The 19,845-nt window shown below is 33.0% G+C and overlaps 1 protein-coding gene across 2 annotated transcripts in view; it reads right to left on the reverse strand.

The window, feature by feature from the left end:
* Positions 1-19,845, reverse strand: part of EPHA6 (EPH receptor A6) — an 874,792-nt gene that overhangs the window by 719,860 nt on the left and 135,087 nt on the right. For both annotated transcript variants that reach the window (XM_024120422.1, XM_024120421.1), the window contains exon 3: positions 11,041-11,704. In XM_024120422.1, coding sequence (XP_023976190.1) covers positions 11,041-11,704 — 664 coding nt within the window. The remainder of the gene's footprint in view (positions 1-11,040; positions 11,705-19,845) is intronic.

Raw genomic sequence — 19,845 nt, forward strand, 5'->3', positions numbered from 1 at the left:
CAGAGAACTTTTGAAAAAATTTAGCAACCATTGTGAATAAAAATATTTACCTAATTAATTCATCCTATTTATTGTATAGGATAATTATTTTAAAATTTTTTTTACATAATTAAGCATCATATTTTATATGCATGGAAAATTAGTTCACATTTAGCAATCTATAATACCCACATACAATTAGGCATTAAGAAGAGTATGCTCTTGGTCACAATGCAATTAGTAAATTAATAGAGAATCTTTAGAAAAGCTCTCATATAATCCATATGTATTGCCATTTCAAAGTTTTACCAGTTAAAAAATTTCCAGTTAATTTCATTTTTAATATTTAATTAATACAGAGATAAAGAATATAATTTTTTACCATGGTAGGATGAAAAGTAAAACATCCTGAATAGTATTAGTTAATTTCAAAACAAGAATAGAAACAAAACAAAGAAATGAGGATATAAGGCATTTTAAGAAAAAAAACAAAAAATAAACTGATCCTATTTAAAGAATTCTATCCAAGACAATAGTTTATCTCTGTCCAAAGGAACAGGGTTTGCATCTTTCAAGAGGTTTTCATGGCTTTCTATAGTGGTCACTGTCAAATAATGGGAATAAATCATGCTTTTTCCTTGTCCACTGCTGAAGATAAAGCAGAGCTTGTTTTTATGCTCCCAAAGTTCCCATCAATTTTGGCACTGTTTGCCTATTTATATGGTGATAGTCCTTGTATAGAGCAACTGGCAACTGGAAATCTCCATCCCTTTAAATTTATCACCACTCTATAGTTCCCTGTAAAATGGAGACTACCATTTTCAGTAATACCTATATTCCTTATTTATTATAATTTATCCTAAAAACAGATAGTTTGGCCTAAGCTCAGATTGAAAATAGTAACTGGTTATACAGAATAACGATAGAGAAATATTTGCAATACTAAAATTTTCCATTGTATAGTATTATATGCCTAAAGGGAAAAAAATTCAAGTACAAAAAAGGAGAACTATTTCTTTAAAAGGCCACGTGCATAATTGAGGACACCAGTAATTTATTTAATTCTCATTATAAGTCATTATTTCAAAGGACTCAAAAATATTAAGAATGTCCCCCCCATATCATCACAATGTGTATTCGAGTTTATCATCACTTCCCAGGTAATCATAATAACTGTTACTATAAATAAAATAAAAAAATGCTTTTCTCACAAAGGATAACAAGATATGTTAAACCAAAGTAAACATTTTAAGTATATTTATATCAGATCACTTTTTTCAACCCTGTCGCACCCACTCCTTGTTCTGTATCAAGTTTTATTCCTTTGATGCCTATTGTCCTTAGAACTATGTTGTCCTTTGAAATATACTTCCCTAGAGCTGAGATATGTAAATACTCTAAAAATGCAAATTATTACATTTTTTTTCATATGGAGGATACAAAGTCAATCATACCTTGTAGTTCTAATGCTAGCTCTGAATATATAATGAAAAAATGTATAACAAAATTATCCTCAGATTTTAACATGCATGATATTATTTTACTGTATATAGTTGTTATGATGCTTAGAATAAAATTTAATCTGAATTATATACAGATTTATTAAATACAATATTTTGTTATACTCTATTCCTATACAATGAAAAGTGAGATATTTTTCTCCTCTGGTAAAATTCTGCCATTATATCTTCAATGTACTACATAATATCCCACTGGAAAGTTTATTCTGAATGTTCTCTGTTGCTATTATGGATACTTCAAGGAAATAATCACCCCTTCTTCAAATAGTTGAATCCTATTTATTTCTATGGACAGAGAATAAGGTTTAAACTTATAGAAACCAATGTTTAATTTAGCATAATTAGTTCAGTTTATATCTGGTTCGATGGAACATTAATATATAGCCTAATGCTCGTCTGTTGATCAAAAAAATCCTGATTATTTATACTGGATGTAGCTTAATAGTAAAGTTTACACAAAGAAGCTTTTACTCTACTGATTATATAATTTTTACAAGTGTGTCAACTGTGAGTAAAATGTATATGTCATTTCTATGCCAAGGCTTCTAAGAAGAAGACATGTACCCTATATGCTTTCCTTCTTTCTCTCACTGGATACAGATGACTACAAGGCCATACGAGATAATGGAGCTACAGATGGAAAATATATAATTCTCCTGTTTTCTGCATGAAGGAAAGCCCTCAACAGCCAGGAACACCCTGGACTGTAATGTAAATTAAAAATGAACTTCTATATGTTAAAGCTCTAGAATTTGGAATTTTGTCTTCTCAGCTTTTAAATATTACCCTAATTGAAGGGCGTGTGTGCACGTGTGCATGTGTGTGTGTGTGTATACACAAAGAAAAAATTTCGGGTGTGGATTTTGTGTGTAGTTTCTGACACGTGGTATTGACAAATAGTTTAAAAGGCTACTATGACTTTAAGGAAATCTTATTGCCAACAAATCATGAGTCTGGTCTAAAAGACCCTGTAACTATGAAATGACTCTGGAGTCCCCAAAATAGATGAGCATGAAACAGGTATGAAAGCCGTTCAGCCACCAATAACTAATTCAAAAACTGTCAGGATAATAAGAAGCTCACAGATAGCATAGCCAAGGGCCATTGAGAATGATGGATAAGAGCATCAACTCAACTTCTGTTGAGGTTCTTCACAATGCCTGCCCATCACTGCCATGGAGCACTAGTTCCTATTATTCTCCTTTCTTAATGGCAGTTTTCTACTTATTTCAACCATTGTATATTTTGTGTTAGGGTAAATGGCTTGTCATTTAATGTGTAGGTCACCAGCTGACAAGAGAACGTATCTGAACCTGATGGAGAAAAATTTGTACTGACAGATACATGAGGAAGATTATGTACACTTTGTGGATGAAGTGGCAGACTACTGCAGAGATAACCAAGTATCTACAAAAATTGGGCTTCCTCTTCCATGATAAAGAATTGTTGCTGGAAAGTGACTATTGAGCCAGGGATAACATTTAACAACAGCCCACCCCTATTTGCAGTTAGGTGTGGTCACATAACCAGTTCCCAGTGCTGTATTTGAGAGGAATTAATGTGGCTCTTCAGATCTGAGTTGGTTAAAAAACACATGTGCCTTCTCCAATCTCTTTTTACAACCTCTGAACTGGACACAGATAACTACAAGGCCCTAGGAGATGGCTGGCCCACTAAATGCAAGAAGTCCTAGATCCCTGAATGCATGGAGTGGACCTCCTGTCAACCAGTAATACTAACATGAATTATTTGGTAAATTTCTTAGGGCTCTTCAGTTTTCTATTTGTAAGGCCTTGGGGAAGAAGATTAGTTCAACTATAAACTCTCTAAATTTAAAGAAAAAAAGAGAGAGACATAGAAAACAAGTTAGCAGACAAGTTACAACTCCAAAGTACAAGCTGACACTAATGCTTAGAAATATTTAGACTCAGTTTCTTTCAAAATTTATTTGAATGTGACTTTAAAATATATAAAGAATAAAATAGTATCCATAAAAAAGAAAAATAAATTATGAAACAAAGTAGGCAGAAATAAAACAATAACAAGCGAGAATGAAAAAAAAAACCTCAATGGATGAAGTAATCTCTTAACTAGCTGTAGCCAAAGTGAATATTCATTACCTGGAAATTAGCTGAGACTGAAAATTAAAAAAAAAAAAAACATATCGGAGACAAAGAGGATAATATTGAAAGTCTTCAACAAATATCTCATAGGTATTCTAGAAATACAAAACAGAATAAAGTAATACACACACTTTTTCAGGTTAAAACACAAAATGAGAAGTGAAGCAGGAAAAAATAATCCATAGCAGTTACATAATAATGTAACTGAAGACCAAAAATATGGAATCTATAGGTAATCTCCCAAATAATGACAGTTAAGACTGTCAGAAGGTCACTGGCAACAAGAGATTCTTATGGACAGGGAAATAATATTTTCAGAGTGTTGAGGAAAAGTAATAGTCACTTAGTATTCTATACCCAAATAAACAATCATTGAAAAGGGAGGACAAAATATTTTTAGATATCCATTAAATAAAGGGCTTAAAATTATAGAACCTTGCCAAAAGATCTACCAAAGGATACACTTCAGCAAATGGAATAATGAACCCAGAAGAAAGGATATAATGATAGCAAAAAATATCAAGTATAAAATCTGTTAATATATCTTGGTGTATCTAAGTACTGACTTTATGAAACTATTGATTTTGTGTCTTTAAAAAGCCAAACTAAAACTCCAAACAATGTTCACAAGAAAGGTAGTAATTTCAGGGGGTGACATGGTGTGTCATGCTGGAAAGAAAAGAGAGATACTATATAATTTTATCCCCTCTTAGAGATATATGTGTTAAGAAAGGATTTTTTTAAATTAAGCATAGCTCCTATAGAAATATGATTTATAGCTTTCAAGTTGGCTGACAGTAAAATAGAAACTATAACTGAAGTTAAAATTTGGTCAAAATAATTTATTAAGAATGATCATTTCAAGACAGTTTATGTTTTAACCTATTTTAAAAATTGTGACAAAGAACAAAGTACAATATACTTATTTAACTTTATTATGTTTTGTTTGGAAATAATACCTTCTATTTTTAGACTCCTTCAAGCCTCTTGATTTCATATTCTTCTTAAGCCAGATGAAAATCTGGAATTGCTTCATGCAATAAAGCAGCTTTATTTGGAATTGAAGGTTATGTTGTAAGAGTTTATATCTACGTTGTGATAACCTTTAGAAAGTGAAAATACTATTTGGGCCAATAAGTCTGCCCCTTTTTCTGATCCCAATCTCACCTTTCAGCTTTTCATCATACCCTCAAGCCCCCTTATTTAATGCCGGCAAAGCCTGGTGTTTCAAAATTTCTTTATGCTCTCTGCCTCCACAATCATCTCTGATAACATGATTAGACAGAAGATCATAAACACAGAGCATAAATGCTTCTGAATTTCAACAGAGGACAGAGTCATGAAGCCTTAATAACAACACTCTTCAGGAGATCAAATCAATAGCTATGTCACCAAAGTCCCTGCATATCCCATTCACCTCTGTGAACAATAATGCAATGGTCCAAGAATTGCCACCATCCTTTCCTCCAGAATTTTTAAGCAGCACTAGAGGGAAAATAAACAAAAACATGTTTCTAGAAAGAGAAAAAGTTATAAAATATTCTTTATGTTTTAGAACTTTACTTTCATAGCCAGATGTTATTTTGTTAAATTATATCATGTGATACTTAAAGTCTTAAAGGAGATACCTTTGCAATAAATATATATATATATTCATAGCAGGTCTGAAATACCAAACCCTAACTAATATCTCTAAGTACAAGTGTTACTACCTAAATGAGATTTATTCTAAATTAATATCCAACAGGAGTTTATTAGGGATTCATGTCACTTTGGAACTCATAACTCAACAAAAATTATTCAATTTTCCATGTTAATTGATTCCAATTTTCTTCCATAGTGTTAAGATATTCTTAGTTATATGAAGTGAAACACTATTTGATGTAAATTAATGTTTTATGACTCAATCCTACTTTTTATTCAAGCCCTTAGTGGAATAAATTAAGACAATTAAAAAAATTAAATCTGTAACATCAATATGCCTAAGAATGGCAGTTTTAATTATGAATCTATGAAATAAAATAAAAAGTTATGAAAAATAAGATATTGGAGCCAAGTATAAAATACTGCCTATAATGTAGAGTTACCCAAATTACTGTGTTTGGTTTCAAATTTTAGCATATCTGCTTAATATAATGTTTATGTCTATTTAAACCTGATCAAAAATAATAAGAATAAAAGTGCCTCTCTTTTTTGTGCTTCTAGAATTTGGATCTAGATACACCTTAACATTACAGAGAAAGGAAAAGTTGAAACATTTAGTATTATAACTTTTAGGATAAAATATGATAATAAATTATTTAAATGTAAATAAATATACACAATTCATTATATATGATAGTATGGGTAGATATAGATTTATTCTATTTTAAACCAGCTTATTGTACTTTTGTTATGTAGCAGGCCAAGAGTTCTCGAATGTACTCAAGTAAATTATGAGTATTCCTAAAACCTCACTGTTATTTTTCCTATTTATCATGTCTAACAGCAAAGTCCCAGATAAATCTATATTTTTCCATCATTCTCGGTAGCCTGAATCTCAGAATGGATGTGTAGACACTGTTCTAACAGTGCCCATATCAGATTCCACAAAATGAACACAGAGCAAAAAGGGCCTAATTAATGATGAGTAACTAAGGGCTCCTCTGTACTGTTTGTCAGGCAGGAAAAGTTAAAGCATCAAGGTGAGAGCATGGATGCTTGGAATAAGGAAATGAAAGAGAAAGAGAAAGGAAGGGAGGAAGTGAAGAAGGGGAGGAGAGAAGGAGACATGGAGGGAGGGAGGGAGGGAGGGAGGGAGGAAAGACACACAAAGACCAGACTGAGAATTATCTAGGCTTTAGTTATAAATCTAGTATTAGTTACCAAGTGGGCCCAGGGAATAAAATTCTGTTCTCTATAACTTAGAAGCCTGATTCATAAAATGAGGGATGAAAATATTTTCAAAGGCTTTCCAGATCTAAAATACCACAACCCTCCCTGAAGAAAACTCTCCTATTTCACAGAAATACAAAGACACAGAGCATTCTGTCAGTATACCAACAACTTCTACCTTTAACTATTCAGTAGAATCTGGTACTACTTATCATTCACATCAATAAATTTCTTACCCTTCATTACACAAATGATTTTTAAATATATCTCTTTTATCTGACAGCCCTGGTAAAACAGGCACATAAATAATTAGAACAAATTATAGCACAGATGACAGAGACATTAACTTTGTGAAGATACAGATATATGTGCTATATATATGTGATATATATATTTGTGCTAGACCCTGAAGGATGAATAAAATTCCACCACAGAAAAGGAAAAAGAAAGGGACACCAAGCAGCTAGATAAAACATGAAAAAAAAAGAGCAAGAAACATGAAAAATACATGGATTATTCAAAAGTAACAAAAACAGAACAGGAGACAGAATTTGCCAAAGTCAGAAAATAATAAGACAAGGCCAAATTGTGAAGTCCCTTGAATGGCACAATGACTAACTAGTTCTAATGGAAGAGAAAGAAAAAATAGAATAATTTCCTTAAATGAAATGTATTAAAATTGCTATCAGGATTTACACAATAAGCGACTTTAGGGCCTCAAACATCTCAGATGAAGCATCAGACATGTGAGTGAAGCCATGTTAGATGTCCAGCCTTGTTAAACCTCCAACTAACTGCAGTGGCATTGAGTGACCCAGATAAAATCAGCAGAAGAACCAGCCAACTGAACCCAGTCCATATTTCCAGATTGTAAGCAAATAACTTATACAGGATAAAGGATACTGTTTTAACAAAAAGCTAAAACATGTGGCATTTGCTTTAGTAATAAAAAGACTGTGGAGGCTGGAAGGGTAGCAAGAAGTCTGTGACTGGAGGATGGAAGAGCAGTAAATTAATTATTATTGGAGATAATGAAAGGTCAATCAACAATGGGTGAGAAATACTACCTGTGATAACTTGGACCAAAGACACAAAAAGTACTTCATAATGTTGTGGATCAAATTAAGAAGTTTTCCTGACAGATGGTGAAACTAGCAACTGGCCACATGGAAATTCTTATAACTAAGGAGGATAACTCAGAGGGCAAAGTCAAGGGTAATGAAGACAAAGAGCCACAGAGAACTAATCCCAGGTTGCAGAACTGGGCTCCAAGCAAAGAACAGTCCTTGCCCATATAATTAGGGACTCTGATGACATTTGCTGGATTTCAGAATCACAATGGACCAGTGATTGCTATGTTCCCTGCCTTCAGGAATGTGAGAATCTTTCACAGTTTTCCTAACCCTGTCCCATGTGTGTTGTGTGTGTGAGGAACAATAACATCTCGTTTAGTTTTTAATTTTCCAGATGAAGGAGAGCTTTAGCTATGAAGCTTTATTCATATCCAGAAGAGATTTCACTGAAGCGCTTCTGGACTTCAACACAATGCCATAATGGAATAGATCTTTGGGAGGATGTGGGCTTTTGTGCATGAAGGAGGGACATTAGTCACAAGAATTAAGAGAGAAGACTGTGGTATACTGTTACACTGGCAGCTCCCTATAAACATACTTACAGGCATTCAGCCCCTTTTGCAGTCCCCTCGTATACTCACTTTATACATGGCCATGTGAAAAACTCCCTCTTCGGCCAGCCACTATACTGTAAAAAAGCTTGAGTCAGATTCTTTAATGATGTAAGGCCATGTAGAGAGAGGCCGTGGAATATAAGAGGTCATCTTAGACATTCCAACCCCTGTTAAGCTCCCAGCTGAATTCAGCTATATGAGTGACCTCTGTTTACTCTACAATAAGCAGAAGAATTACCCACCTGAGCCCTAAGAAATCATAAATTATTGTGGCTTTAAGTTATTAAGTTTTGGGTTATTTTACCTCAATAGCAATAGATCATTGAAACATATGCCTCTATTTATATTTATCTCTACTACCTATCAAAATGATTAACAGATAGTAGGTACTCAAAAAAGTAGCTAAAATAAATGCTCTAATAGAATAAACCAGAAGAAAAGAAAATGATATACATTGTTTTTTCTTTTCTCATTATATATATAAACATACAGTCACATTATTGCCTGAGCTATTCTTTATTCACATAAATTTCAATTAATTTGTCATGTAGGTTATAGGTAATTCTGAGATTTGGTTGTGAGATAAATTGTTGACAGACTGCAACAGAATCCATGATAAAAAATTATTATCAGAGGATAGAAAGGGGCAATATGAAGCATCAAGAACACACTTAAATAAATACTTTAAAATGGAAACTAGTGATAGTGTAAGATACCTTTCTCTAAAAATGAGGTCTCCACATCCACTTCCTTTCTGTTTGTAAATAGCAATTCATTGTATTCAATTGGAACCAGGCACATGTGTTTGCATGTAATAGTTTTCCATATACTTTACCATTAATTGATTATAACCACTAATTTATTTTTAGATAAGGAAGTTAGTAAGCCATGGATTTAGAATCCAAGCATAATCTTCCAATTTCTGCCATCTGCTAGAAGAAGATGATGAACACTTGTACTGTACCCACTGTCTCATTTCTGCAGTCAAATAAATTATAATAAAGATAACAAGCCATAAAAATGAACGAGTCTAGCAGTAGCTCTAGATAAGCCGATAATTATCATATGTCCAAAGTCATCTCTGCCAACAACTGAAGGAATTTTCAGGCATGCAAACAAGAATGAAATTTCACAGAGCAGACATATTAAGCAAAAAACATCTAGTCATCAATGATTGTCACTACCTCTAATTCTGTGATCAATGCCATAAAATATATTTAATAATAATTAATCACATAAATCCTTAGATAATTATTGTTTAAATAATTTTAAAGCTTTATTATTTTTACCAATATCCAGCGTCTACCTAATATAAAATATGGTAAAACTACATGGTTAGTATATGTCATATGTTTTATCCTTGGCTATTATTGCCTTCTTAATCTCACTGAAAAATTATTCATGTTGCATTTTCCAATGTAAAATATTCTATAGTGCCCCTTCAAAGGATCATTTATATTGATAAGTTATTTTTGTTTCATTCTAAATCCTTGTTACAGGTGAACAAAAATTTTGAATTAAATCTATATAAATTTCAATGAAATATATTTTAATGATTAAATAGTGAAGGAAAGTTGGCTCACACTTTAAATAAATATACTACAGACTTTTCATACAAACAGTACTTTCAAATGACCGAAAATAATCATCACCGGTGGCTTTAGTGAACTTTTTCAGCATTCAAGAACCCAAGCGTTTCATAAATAGATAAAACTTTTAAAAATTCACATATATTACCACTGACCCTTATATAGAAACAAATATGTTTTTTTCTTTTACTTTCATCCCTTTTAATGGGTGGGAGCATACCACCGAACATCACCAAAAAAGTAAGTAAATTCAGTATGGTGCTATAGAAAAAAAAACTATAAATAATTTACCATTGAGAGGAAAAAATCTCTACTATGTTACTATTTACCAAGCATTAATTTTATTTCTTTATTTGTGTTTTGATTATGAGTCCTAAATCCAAACATAATTGATATAAATTATCTTTATCAGGGGATATGTAAAAATTTTTAAGTATTTATATTTATTAGATTAATAAGCCTTCATAAAATGATTCAAATAAAAAAATTGTTTTATCTTGAAAATTACAGATATTTCATATCATAACTACATGAAAGGTATGGTTTTAAACTTAATCAGCATTGCACTGTGTTCATACTTCCTAACAATTCGATCTTGCACAAGTACTGCTATTTAAACAAAAAAAGCTAATGTGTTATATGGTAGGAAATTGTATTTAATAGTAGCAAGGGTAAATTAATTTCTGATACACTCAGTACTCAATCACCAAAGACATAACATTCCTATAAACTATCCTATATATTTTTAAACATATGTATGATTCATATGCAAACATATAAATTCCTCATTTATTTAAATATAATTTCAGCTTACCTAGGTATTATTCAATTATTACAATTCAACATGAAAGAAAGAATTGTTTTCAAACTGTCTTTAAATGTCATATTCTCTATAAACCACCAAAACATAAAAGTTAAGCAAATGCCTGCTTTGATCCCTTTTGCTTTTTGTTGCTGCTATTGATGTTGCTTTCCTTTATAAAAATCAGGTGAATACAGCAATTCATATAGCAACTATTCTACTGAAGGCAATATGGAAGAACACTTGTCATGGTATATAATTTATTTTACATTTTCATACACCATTCCCAGGAGGAAAAAAAATCAGAAATTATCTTATAGTTAATATGAGTTAATTTCTTCCACAATTAATTCTTCCAGGAATAGTATTCGAAAATGTATTATTTGAAAATAAATATACAACCAATTTACCTTTAAAAAACCAGCATTTGAATGCATGAATAATTATTTAAATATTTCTTTCTTACCGTGGCAAGAACCTTCAATTTCTTCATATCCTGTACTGCAGATACACCTTCCAAGAGGAACCAGCCAATCTCCATCAGCTCCACAATACAGTTTAGGAGTGTCGCGCTCTTCTGCACTCTTCACACAAGAGCCCCTTACTTCAACCAAGGATGAAGAATCAACCCTTGGGATAGTGTCTGGAAACATGGCCAGATTACGAACAGTAAAGGGGCACTTTTTGTAGAAAACACGGACCGAAACTAGGGCAATGCATGCCCCGATGTCTTGAAAAGCCAGATAAAATCCCTTCCTTTCTACAGGCCCCACCTCACGAATTTCAGTGTTGAGTTTGAGGATGCGATCACCCAAATCCATCTGGGTAAAACTTTCATCAGCAGCAATTGTGTCAATCTTTGTATACTGGCTTGGCTTGAATTTAATTCCATGGGACTCATCTGATTCCACATAATATAGATTAAATGTTTCTTTGCAAGTCCCCAAGACCCATGGGATGCTGTTACAATCCCTCAGTGTGAACTTCATTTCCACATAAATTTTCTGAGCTGCATCACGGGAGATCCAGTTTGTACGAAGCCAGTTGTTTTGGTTTGGTTCCATCACATTACATACCTGGTATGTGTGAATGGGCCTATTGTGTTCATCCATTTCAGTGATGGCATCCCACTGCAAAAAGCAATAATAAAATAAATGATTATGTAACCACAGTGGTCAAACATATAATGATTACTTCAAAAATTTTCTGTTTTACTGAAAGAAACATGAATAAAAAGGATGCAAATCAAGCAAAGCAAAGCAACAATGGTGCAGGATTTTAACCAGGAGCCTTTCATTAAGACAATGGGTTCTGAACATACCAGCTGTCCTGGTATGAATCTTACCTTGTTACATGTTAGTTGCAACATCAAGGGATACTTTATTTAACCTCTAGTTTCCTCAACTATAAAATGGAGCTGATAAGAGTACCTGTTTCATAGGATTGTTGTGAGGCATAAATTAGTTAATATATGTAAAGAACTTTAAATGGTTTCTAGTACTCTATAAACAACCTAAAATAGCATCTATTATGTGATCAAATAACTAGACCAATGACAAATGTACTCGTTACCCATTTGTCTTCATATTCAATTTGCCACAAACTGAGGTATATTCATCAGTATTCAATTAAATATTTACATGTCTATTTTGATAGAAAATAGACATCGAGAAGGCTTTAGATTTATTCAAGAAATATTTATCAGGTAGATTTATTCAAGAAATATTTATCAGGCACTATTCTGGACACTAGGAATACAACAGTGCACTAGCTGAACAAAAACTCCCTGCCTTCATGGATCTTACTTAGAGTGAGGAGACGCAATAAAAACTGTAAATGAGTCAACTGAAAAATATGGTAGAAAGTACAATGGGAAAAAATAAGGCAGGGAGATGGGGAAGAGGGTTGAAATTTTAAATAGTATGACCAGAGAAGGCCTTACTGAGGTTGTGACATTTAAGTAACGTCTTAGAGGTGAGGCAGTGAAGAGGAAAGAGTAAGTACCAATCCCTGAGGCAGGAGGGTATAGGTATGTTTTAGGAACAGCTTGAAAGGGCAATAAACAGAGAGGCAAAGAAGGTGCAGAAAAGCCTTTGTAAGCATTGGAAACACTTTGGCTTTTACTCTGAGCTAGATCATTGGATTTTCTTCACTTCTGCATGTTTACATGCAAGCATTCTGCCACCTATATGAATAGAAAAAACTTATCTTTTTTTAAATTTTAGTAAAAATGTTTGAGTACATTGAAATTAATTGGCATTGTCATTATTTATACATCTAATACTGCATACTTCTATATTACAAATTTAGATTGTAAGTATATTTTATTTGTATAATAAAAGTTATAATAATTTTCAATAAACAAAAACACATTCTGGTAACTTTACAGTCTTTTTGGAAGAACATACTAGTCATCATAATTTCTCATTTCTATTAAAGTACAGTGGAAATGATAAACTGTTTTCTATAGTGAATGTGTTCTATTTCTTGATACCACACTTCAGTGATTTATAATAAGCTTATTTAACTCATCCAGTTTGGAGTTTCTTATTTTATTTGGCTGTAGAGAGTTAATTAATCGAGACTGGTGGAATTTCAATTAATATAGTTTCTAACAGAATGGCTTCTTTCCTCAGTCTATTGGATTGTTGAAACACTAATACTTTCAAATTATCTACTTTAAATTTCCACAAATAAATAATTTATATTATCCATCAAGCAAACTTAAAAACAATTCTGTATCTAAAATTTCATTTGTAAGTTGCTTGCTTGAAATTCAGAAGGTATTTTCCAGAAGAAACAATGAGCTCCTTTAGAATTGTGGATACAATTTTACAAAACACACCCACTGTTTATCAGGGGTGATCCAAAAATCTCACAGAGGCACATAAAATTACCCATCTAAATACCTTTCATCCTAACATATTATAGGTCTTATATGACTCTTACACGTAAATTTAAAGGCAAACCAGAACTATCAGAGCTCATTTAAAATGGTAAGCTAACCATTCAGAATATAAATAGTAAGATAAGATACAACTAATAAAATCTGAGAACTGTCAAAATAAGTGTCCAAAATTCTAAGCATTTTTCCCATTGGAGAGCCTCTAAGGTACTTATCCAGTGATTATTCTTATTTCAGATAAATTTCTAATCAGAATTGATTTTATTCCTCAGGGAATGCATGTAATTACTATTGTCTACACTGCATCCTCTACTCTCCCATATAGGAGTATAGAGATATACTGTCAATAAATTCTGTTTGAATAATTACATTTTAACATCTTCAGACTATATCTCTTCATATTAATAAAAAGTATTAACCATTCTCATCAAACAATCAATTCTCCTAAAATATGAGATTAAATAAATGTGAAAATTTACATCTGTGACAGAAAAAAAAGTTCTGAAATCATTACATATCTTTATTTAAAAATATGTTGGGTTTGGAAAAAATGTTTAGATGGAAAGAAAGATCAGGAATGAGAAGAATATGACATGCATACACTGAATCAGGACTAATCTGAACCAAGAGATAAGGAAATAACAAAATACATGCAAATAATGAAAAATGTGGTTCTTTTCAAAGCACTATATAAGGATGTTTAACAAAATGGTACATTATTTTCTATGTTAAATTAATGATGTTTGAGAAACAATAGTGTTTCTTCTCTCTGTAATCAAAACAACAACAACAAAAAGAAAGAAAGAAAGAAAGAAATTAGAATGAGATTCAGATACCAAAATAGCGAAAAGGGATCAACTGCTAAATTTAATCTTATTCAAGAATACTGAAAGTAATTTAAATTAGATTTTTAAATTTGAGTATGATTCACTAAAATGAGTATAAATAAATTCAAGATTGCTATAAGATCTAAAAGGCTAGGAAATTTACTAAAAATATATTGTGATTAGTAGATATAGAAATGCTATCATATTTAAATCATAATGTATTCTTTGAAAACACTGCATTTACACAAAGTTATATTTGTATTTATACAGTTACATAACTTTTTTGTTACAATTTCCAAGTATTAAAATAAATAGAGCCTCTAAAAATGTGGGGTCCAAGGAAAGAATGGAAGTATAGGGCTCACATACCAAATGTCTAAATATTTTTAAATGATAAATCATTCTTCAAAGAAGATCAAACTCTAAGTATGTTCTACTTGCCTACTTTAGAAAGATACTGGAAGGCCAGGTTCAAATTTAAAATATTTGGACTTCTCAGAATTTCATGCCAGCATGTGGTAGTCCATCCAGAGCCAACCCCTAACCTTAGCCAACCCCGTTTCTATTTCTTCCCTGATGCTAGGTAAATCCCATACCATGAAGGACTTCACACAAGCACATATATGAGCATCCCAGTCTTCATGTCCCAGCTGTGTCCCTCCTCTGCTACAAAAAGATGCCAACTCTGGTCCTCTATTCAACCTAGGTTGAGCATACCAGTAGCACAGTTCACCCTTTGGAGGGCGGACCCCCAATAAGAAGCCTTAAAGTTCTTGAAAGGAGATTTGAAGCCATCTGAGCCTGGAATTCAGGGGTCTTACCTATAGTGTGGTACAGAAGGAAAGCATAGGATCTAAGTAGAGTATTACCTTATTGCTCAAGGTCATTGCTTCACAAAGAGGGTTGTAGCTAGAGAAATGAATGGGGATGGCCATCTAAAGCTCTAGGAATAGTGTATCGCCTTTCATTCCCAAGTCTAAAGAAAGGTACAATCTTCCAAGACCAAACCAGGAAGTAATAGAAAATATGAACAGACTAATTACCAGTACTGAAATTGAATCAGTAATTTTAAAACTCCCAATAAACAAAAGTCCAGGACCAGATGGCTTCATAGGTGAATTTTACCAAACATTTAGAAAAGAGTTAACACCTATCCTTCTGAAACTATTCCAAAAAACTGCAGAGGAAGGAATACTTCTGAACTCATTCTGTGAGGCCACCATAACCTTGACACCAAAATCAGACAAAGATATCACAAAAAAGAAAATTACAGGCCAATACCACTGATGAACACAGATGCAAAAATTTTCAACAAAATACTAGCACACCAAATCGAACAATACATTAAAAGGATCATATAACATGATTAAGTGGGATTTACCTCAGGATGCAAGGATTTTTTAATATCCACAAATCAATCAATGTGATACACCACATTAACAAATTGAAGGATAAAAACCATATGAACATCTTGGGACTTCCCTGGTGGTCCAGTGGCTACAACTCCAGGCTCCCAATGCAGGGGGCCCAGGTTCGATCCCTGGTCAGGGAACTAGATCCCACATGCCACAACCAAGAGTTCACATGACACAACTAAAGATCCCACATGCCACAACTTAAAAAAAAAAAATCCTGCATGCTGCAACTGAAGATCCTGCACGCCACAATGAAGATCTTGCACACGGCAATGAAGATCCCGCATGCCACAACTAAGACCTGGTGCAGCCAAATAAATAAATAAATATTTTAAAATGTATGATCATCTATAGATGCAGAAAAAGCTTTTGATAAAATTCAACATCCATTTTTGGTAAAAGCTCTTCAGAAAGTAGGCATAGAGGGAACCTACTTCTTCATAATAAAGGTCATACATGTCAAACCCACAGCTAATATCATACTCAATGGTGAAAAGTTGAAAGCATTTCCTTATAAAGCAGAAACTAACACACCATTGTAAAGCAATTATACTCCAATAAAGATGTTAAAAAAAAAAAAAAGAAAATAGCTGACAGAATTGACCGACTTAACAGCAGACCTAATGACAGGTTTGATTATTTCATCATCCAATGTCTATAATTACTAGGTGTATGTATACATTTCAAACTGGAGAGTAAGTTATACATGTGCTTGTCTTAATTAGAGGCAGGACTTTAACCCCCTGGAAAAAACTTGGTATACGGCTGAAGTTGCCAGAAGTCTGCGCATACATACAGCTTAGTGTTGTACATCACCTAAGACTATTTCTCCACTGATAAATCTCTTGGGCAGTTCCATTTAAAATGAATCTTTATTAGAAGTGATAGGAAATGTAAAAAGCTATGAACAGTACTTAATCCATTCATGCCTGAGGGTTCTCTAAAAACCCATCCCCATCTACACAGAGTGAGTTTTTCTTTCTATAGCAAGCTAAATAAACTAGACTAAAAGGTGGATTCCTTTTGGACATTGAAAGTTAGAACAAGGAAATTAATTCCTAAAGCAAAGGGCAGTCACTGTGGAGTCAGACTGCATTCTTTTTTCAGAGACAAAATAAGGCAATCAAATAGCCTTCCTAGGCAAGAATATTCAGATAATTTGAATTTGCTGGTAAACTGACCTAAACATCCAAAATTCTAACGTGAATTTCTTAAATTTACACCTTCTTCCCTCTGAAAATTTTTAGAATTCAAAAGGAATATAAATGTTTATTTAAAAGATAAACTTTAAAATTTTAAAATAAAAGCAGATAGTCTATTTCTCAGCATAGAAAGGGCTGTTGGAAAAATAATTACATTTTTAAATAGCAGTGATAACTTACTCAAAGGCCATAGCTCAAGAAAATTTTAACAAAGGAAGACAGAAATTAACTTCATACTAAAATGCTTACTTCTTTATCTACAGACAGAAAAGAGAGGGGGAAAAAAATCATTAAAAACCAATATTAAATATCCTGACAGTAGGGACTAGGGAAGGAAGCATCCTAATAACAGTGAAGAAAGAGACAGCTAAAAAAAAAATAAATTTGGTTTATACCTTTACCTGTGATTCCTAAATGAATAAGTACTTACTTATACGTATGTAGAACCACTTTCCTCTCTTCCCTTTATTCTGTCTGCCTTTTTAAAAATCACATGCACTCTAATTTTAAAATTAGTAATTTAAATTTATTTCTGCCTCTATTTGTAACAGATGCCAGCTATCAGCTAAAAGGGAGATAACTATGTGTTAAAAAATATATTTTTTCTTGACTTATTTCTTCAAAATGTGGTTATGATAAATATATAAAGGGAAATATGAAAAGGAAATAGAATATTACAAAAGATCATTGCAAAGATATAGAATCCAAAAGAACAAATGACTTAAAATTAGCTAGTATTACATTGGTAGATGACTAATTAATAAAATAATGAAATAGCCTATCATTACCCAGATATTTTTCCAAAAGTAAAAGATAATCTAAAGATAGATTTAAATGAAACGAAGAAAGAACAACAAAATCATGGGAAATCTATAATTCCTAATTAGGTTCCCTGTATAACTTGTTACCAAGGGTTTTGTGTATGTGGCTATAACTAATTATTCCTCAAGATTAAACTAAATTTAAATGAGAAAGGGAGCAATGCAGGGGAAGAAAATCTCCAACTTCATTCTAAGAATGATAAAAAATAGAAGAGGTGAGAATGAAGAGAAGGCTTCATTTGGTAAAATGACAAACATCTGATTTGTTCCAAACATTCTACCTCTTATCTTGCATAATCTAAATAAACTAAAGTAGTTGAATGTACATAGGCATCTCATTATGTAAGCTGTAATGACTTAATATTAAATCATAAGCATCTAATACTCTCTACCAAAGGAAAGCTTGTTATAGAGGCCTTCTTATTCTAATGTGATATTTTCCTCAGAACCACTTAAATATTCACTTTGAGTCAATATACTGACATAAACTTAGAAAATTAGTGCCCTGAATTCTGCTGCTAGGCATGTAGTTAATAACATAAATCTGTTTTGCAGCAGAAAAGTGAAGGCTCTGCATTTAAATGATAAATAGTTTCAGACTAAAACAAGAGAATAAAACAAGAAGCAAAATGCATCATGTGCATATACATTTCTATTTCACTTTGGGTAAACATAAAACTTTTTTATTAGCACTACAAAGATATTTAATAAAAAAGTAAGAACTCAATGGCATAGCTATCTGGAAGACAACTACTGAGACTAAGTTTTATAAATAAATTTATTACTTTTGGTGCATTTGCCCTATTAACAGAACCAAAATATAGCAAGAAGGATAATTTCTATTAAGAAGGAGTGATTCTTCCCATAAAAAATAGTCACATATTCATGAAGATTAAAAGTTCTTTTTTTTTTTTTGTGGTATGCGGGCCTCCCTCTGTTGTGGCCTCTCCCGTTGCGGAGCACAGGCTCCGGACGCGCAGGCTCAGCGGCCACGGCTCACGGGCCCAGCCGCTCCGCGGCATGTGGGATCCTCCCAGACCGGGGCGCGAACCCGGTTCCCCTGCATCGGCAGGCGGACGCGCAACTACTGCGCCACCAGGGAAGCCCCAAGCCCCAAACGTTCTTAAATAGAGTCCATCTTCTGAATGTCTGTAAGCCTTAATTGGTACAAAAAGTTAAGATTTTCACTTAACCAATAAATAAGATACTCCAAAAACTATCTTTGAATAGAATTTCTACAATTAAGATATGGAAAATATTCATCTTAATTGTTCTGTCTTATGTTCAACAATTCCATGCTAGTTTCCACAGGACTTCACAAATACAGAAAGCATGTGAAAATAATCTCACAAATCATACTTAATTTCATTCTTATATGGTAGAAATAATAAAGCATATTATCCTGGTTTTATGGATGAGGAAATTGACTTAAAGGAGGGAATTGACTTATTTGAGTCTTCAAAGAAAACAGAAAAATCACCACCACAAGTATCTGGAGGGTCCTATTAGCCCATATGGAGGCTTTGAACTAAAATACATTTAAATAGAATATAATCTCTATGAGGGCAGGGACTTTGTTTTGTCCCATTACTGCATCCCCAGCACGAGGGGTATACAATGCCAGGATCACAGTAGGTTCTTAATATTTGCTGACTATGGAAATGAGTAATAGAAGGCTTTAATTCTAACTAAAACAATTCTGAACACTTCCACTCATGGGAGACTACTGTTTCTTACATCAGGTTTCTAAATATCACACATTATTGACAGATATATAAACTTTGAGCTCCCTCCTAAACTAATCATCCTGTTTTAGAGCCTTCATAATGACTTAGCTGAACACAGAAATATCAGATGAATTAACTGAAGTCTGCATACATCAGATGACTCAGCCAGCACTATGCTAGAGCACAAGATTTTACCTTAGGACAAAGACTCAGGTTGAGAACCGAGAGGTGCTCTGTGCGTGTGGAGCCGGGGGTGGGGGTGTGTGGGGGTGTGGGTGCGTGTTTTCAAGATGGAGAGAGGAGGAGAGGAAAATGGTATCAAGAATATGTGTCTGCATCAGGAGAGAGAGAGAGAACTGAATAAGTGATGTAAC

This window comes from Physeter macrocephalus, chromosome 1, assembly GCF_002837175.3.
Source record: "Physeter macrocephalus isolate SW-GA chromosome 1, ASM283717v5, whole genome shotgun sequence".
NCBI lineage: Eukaryota > Metazoa > Chordata > Mammalia > Artiodactyla > Physeteridae > Physeter > Physeter macrocephalus.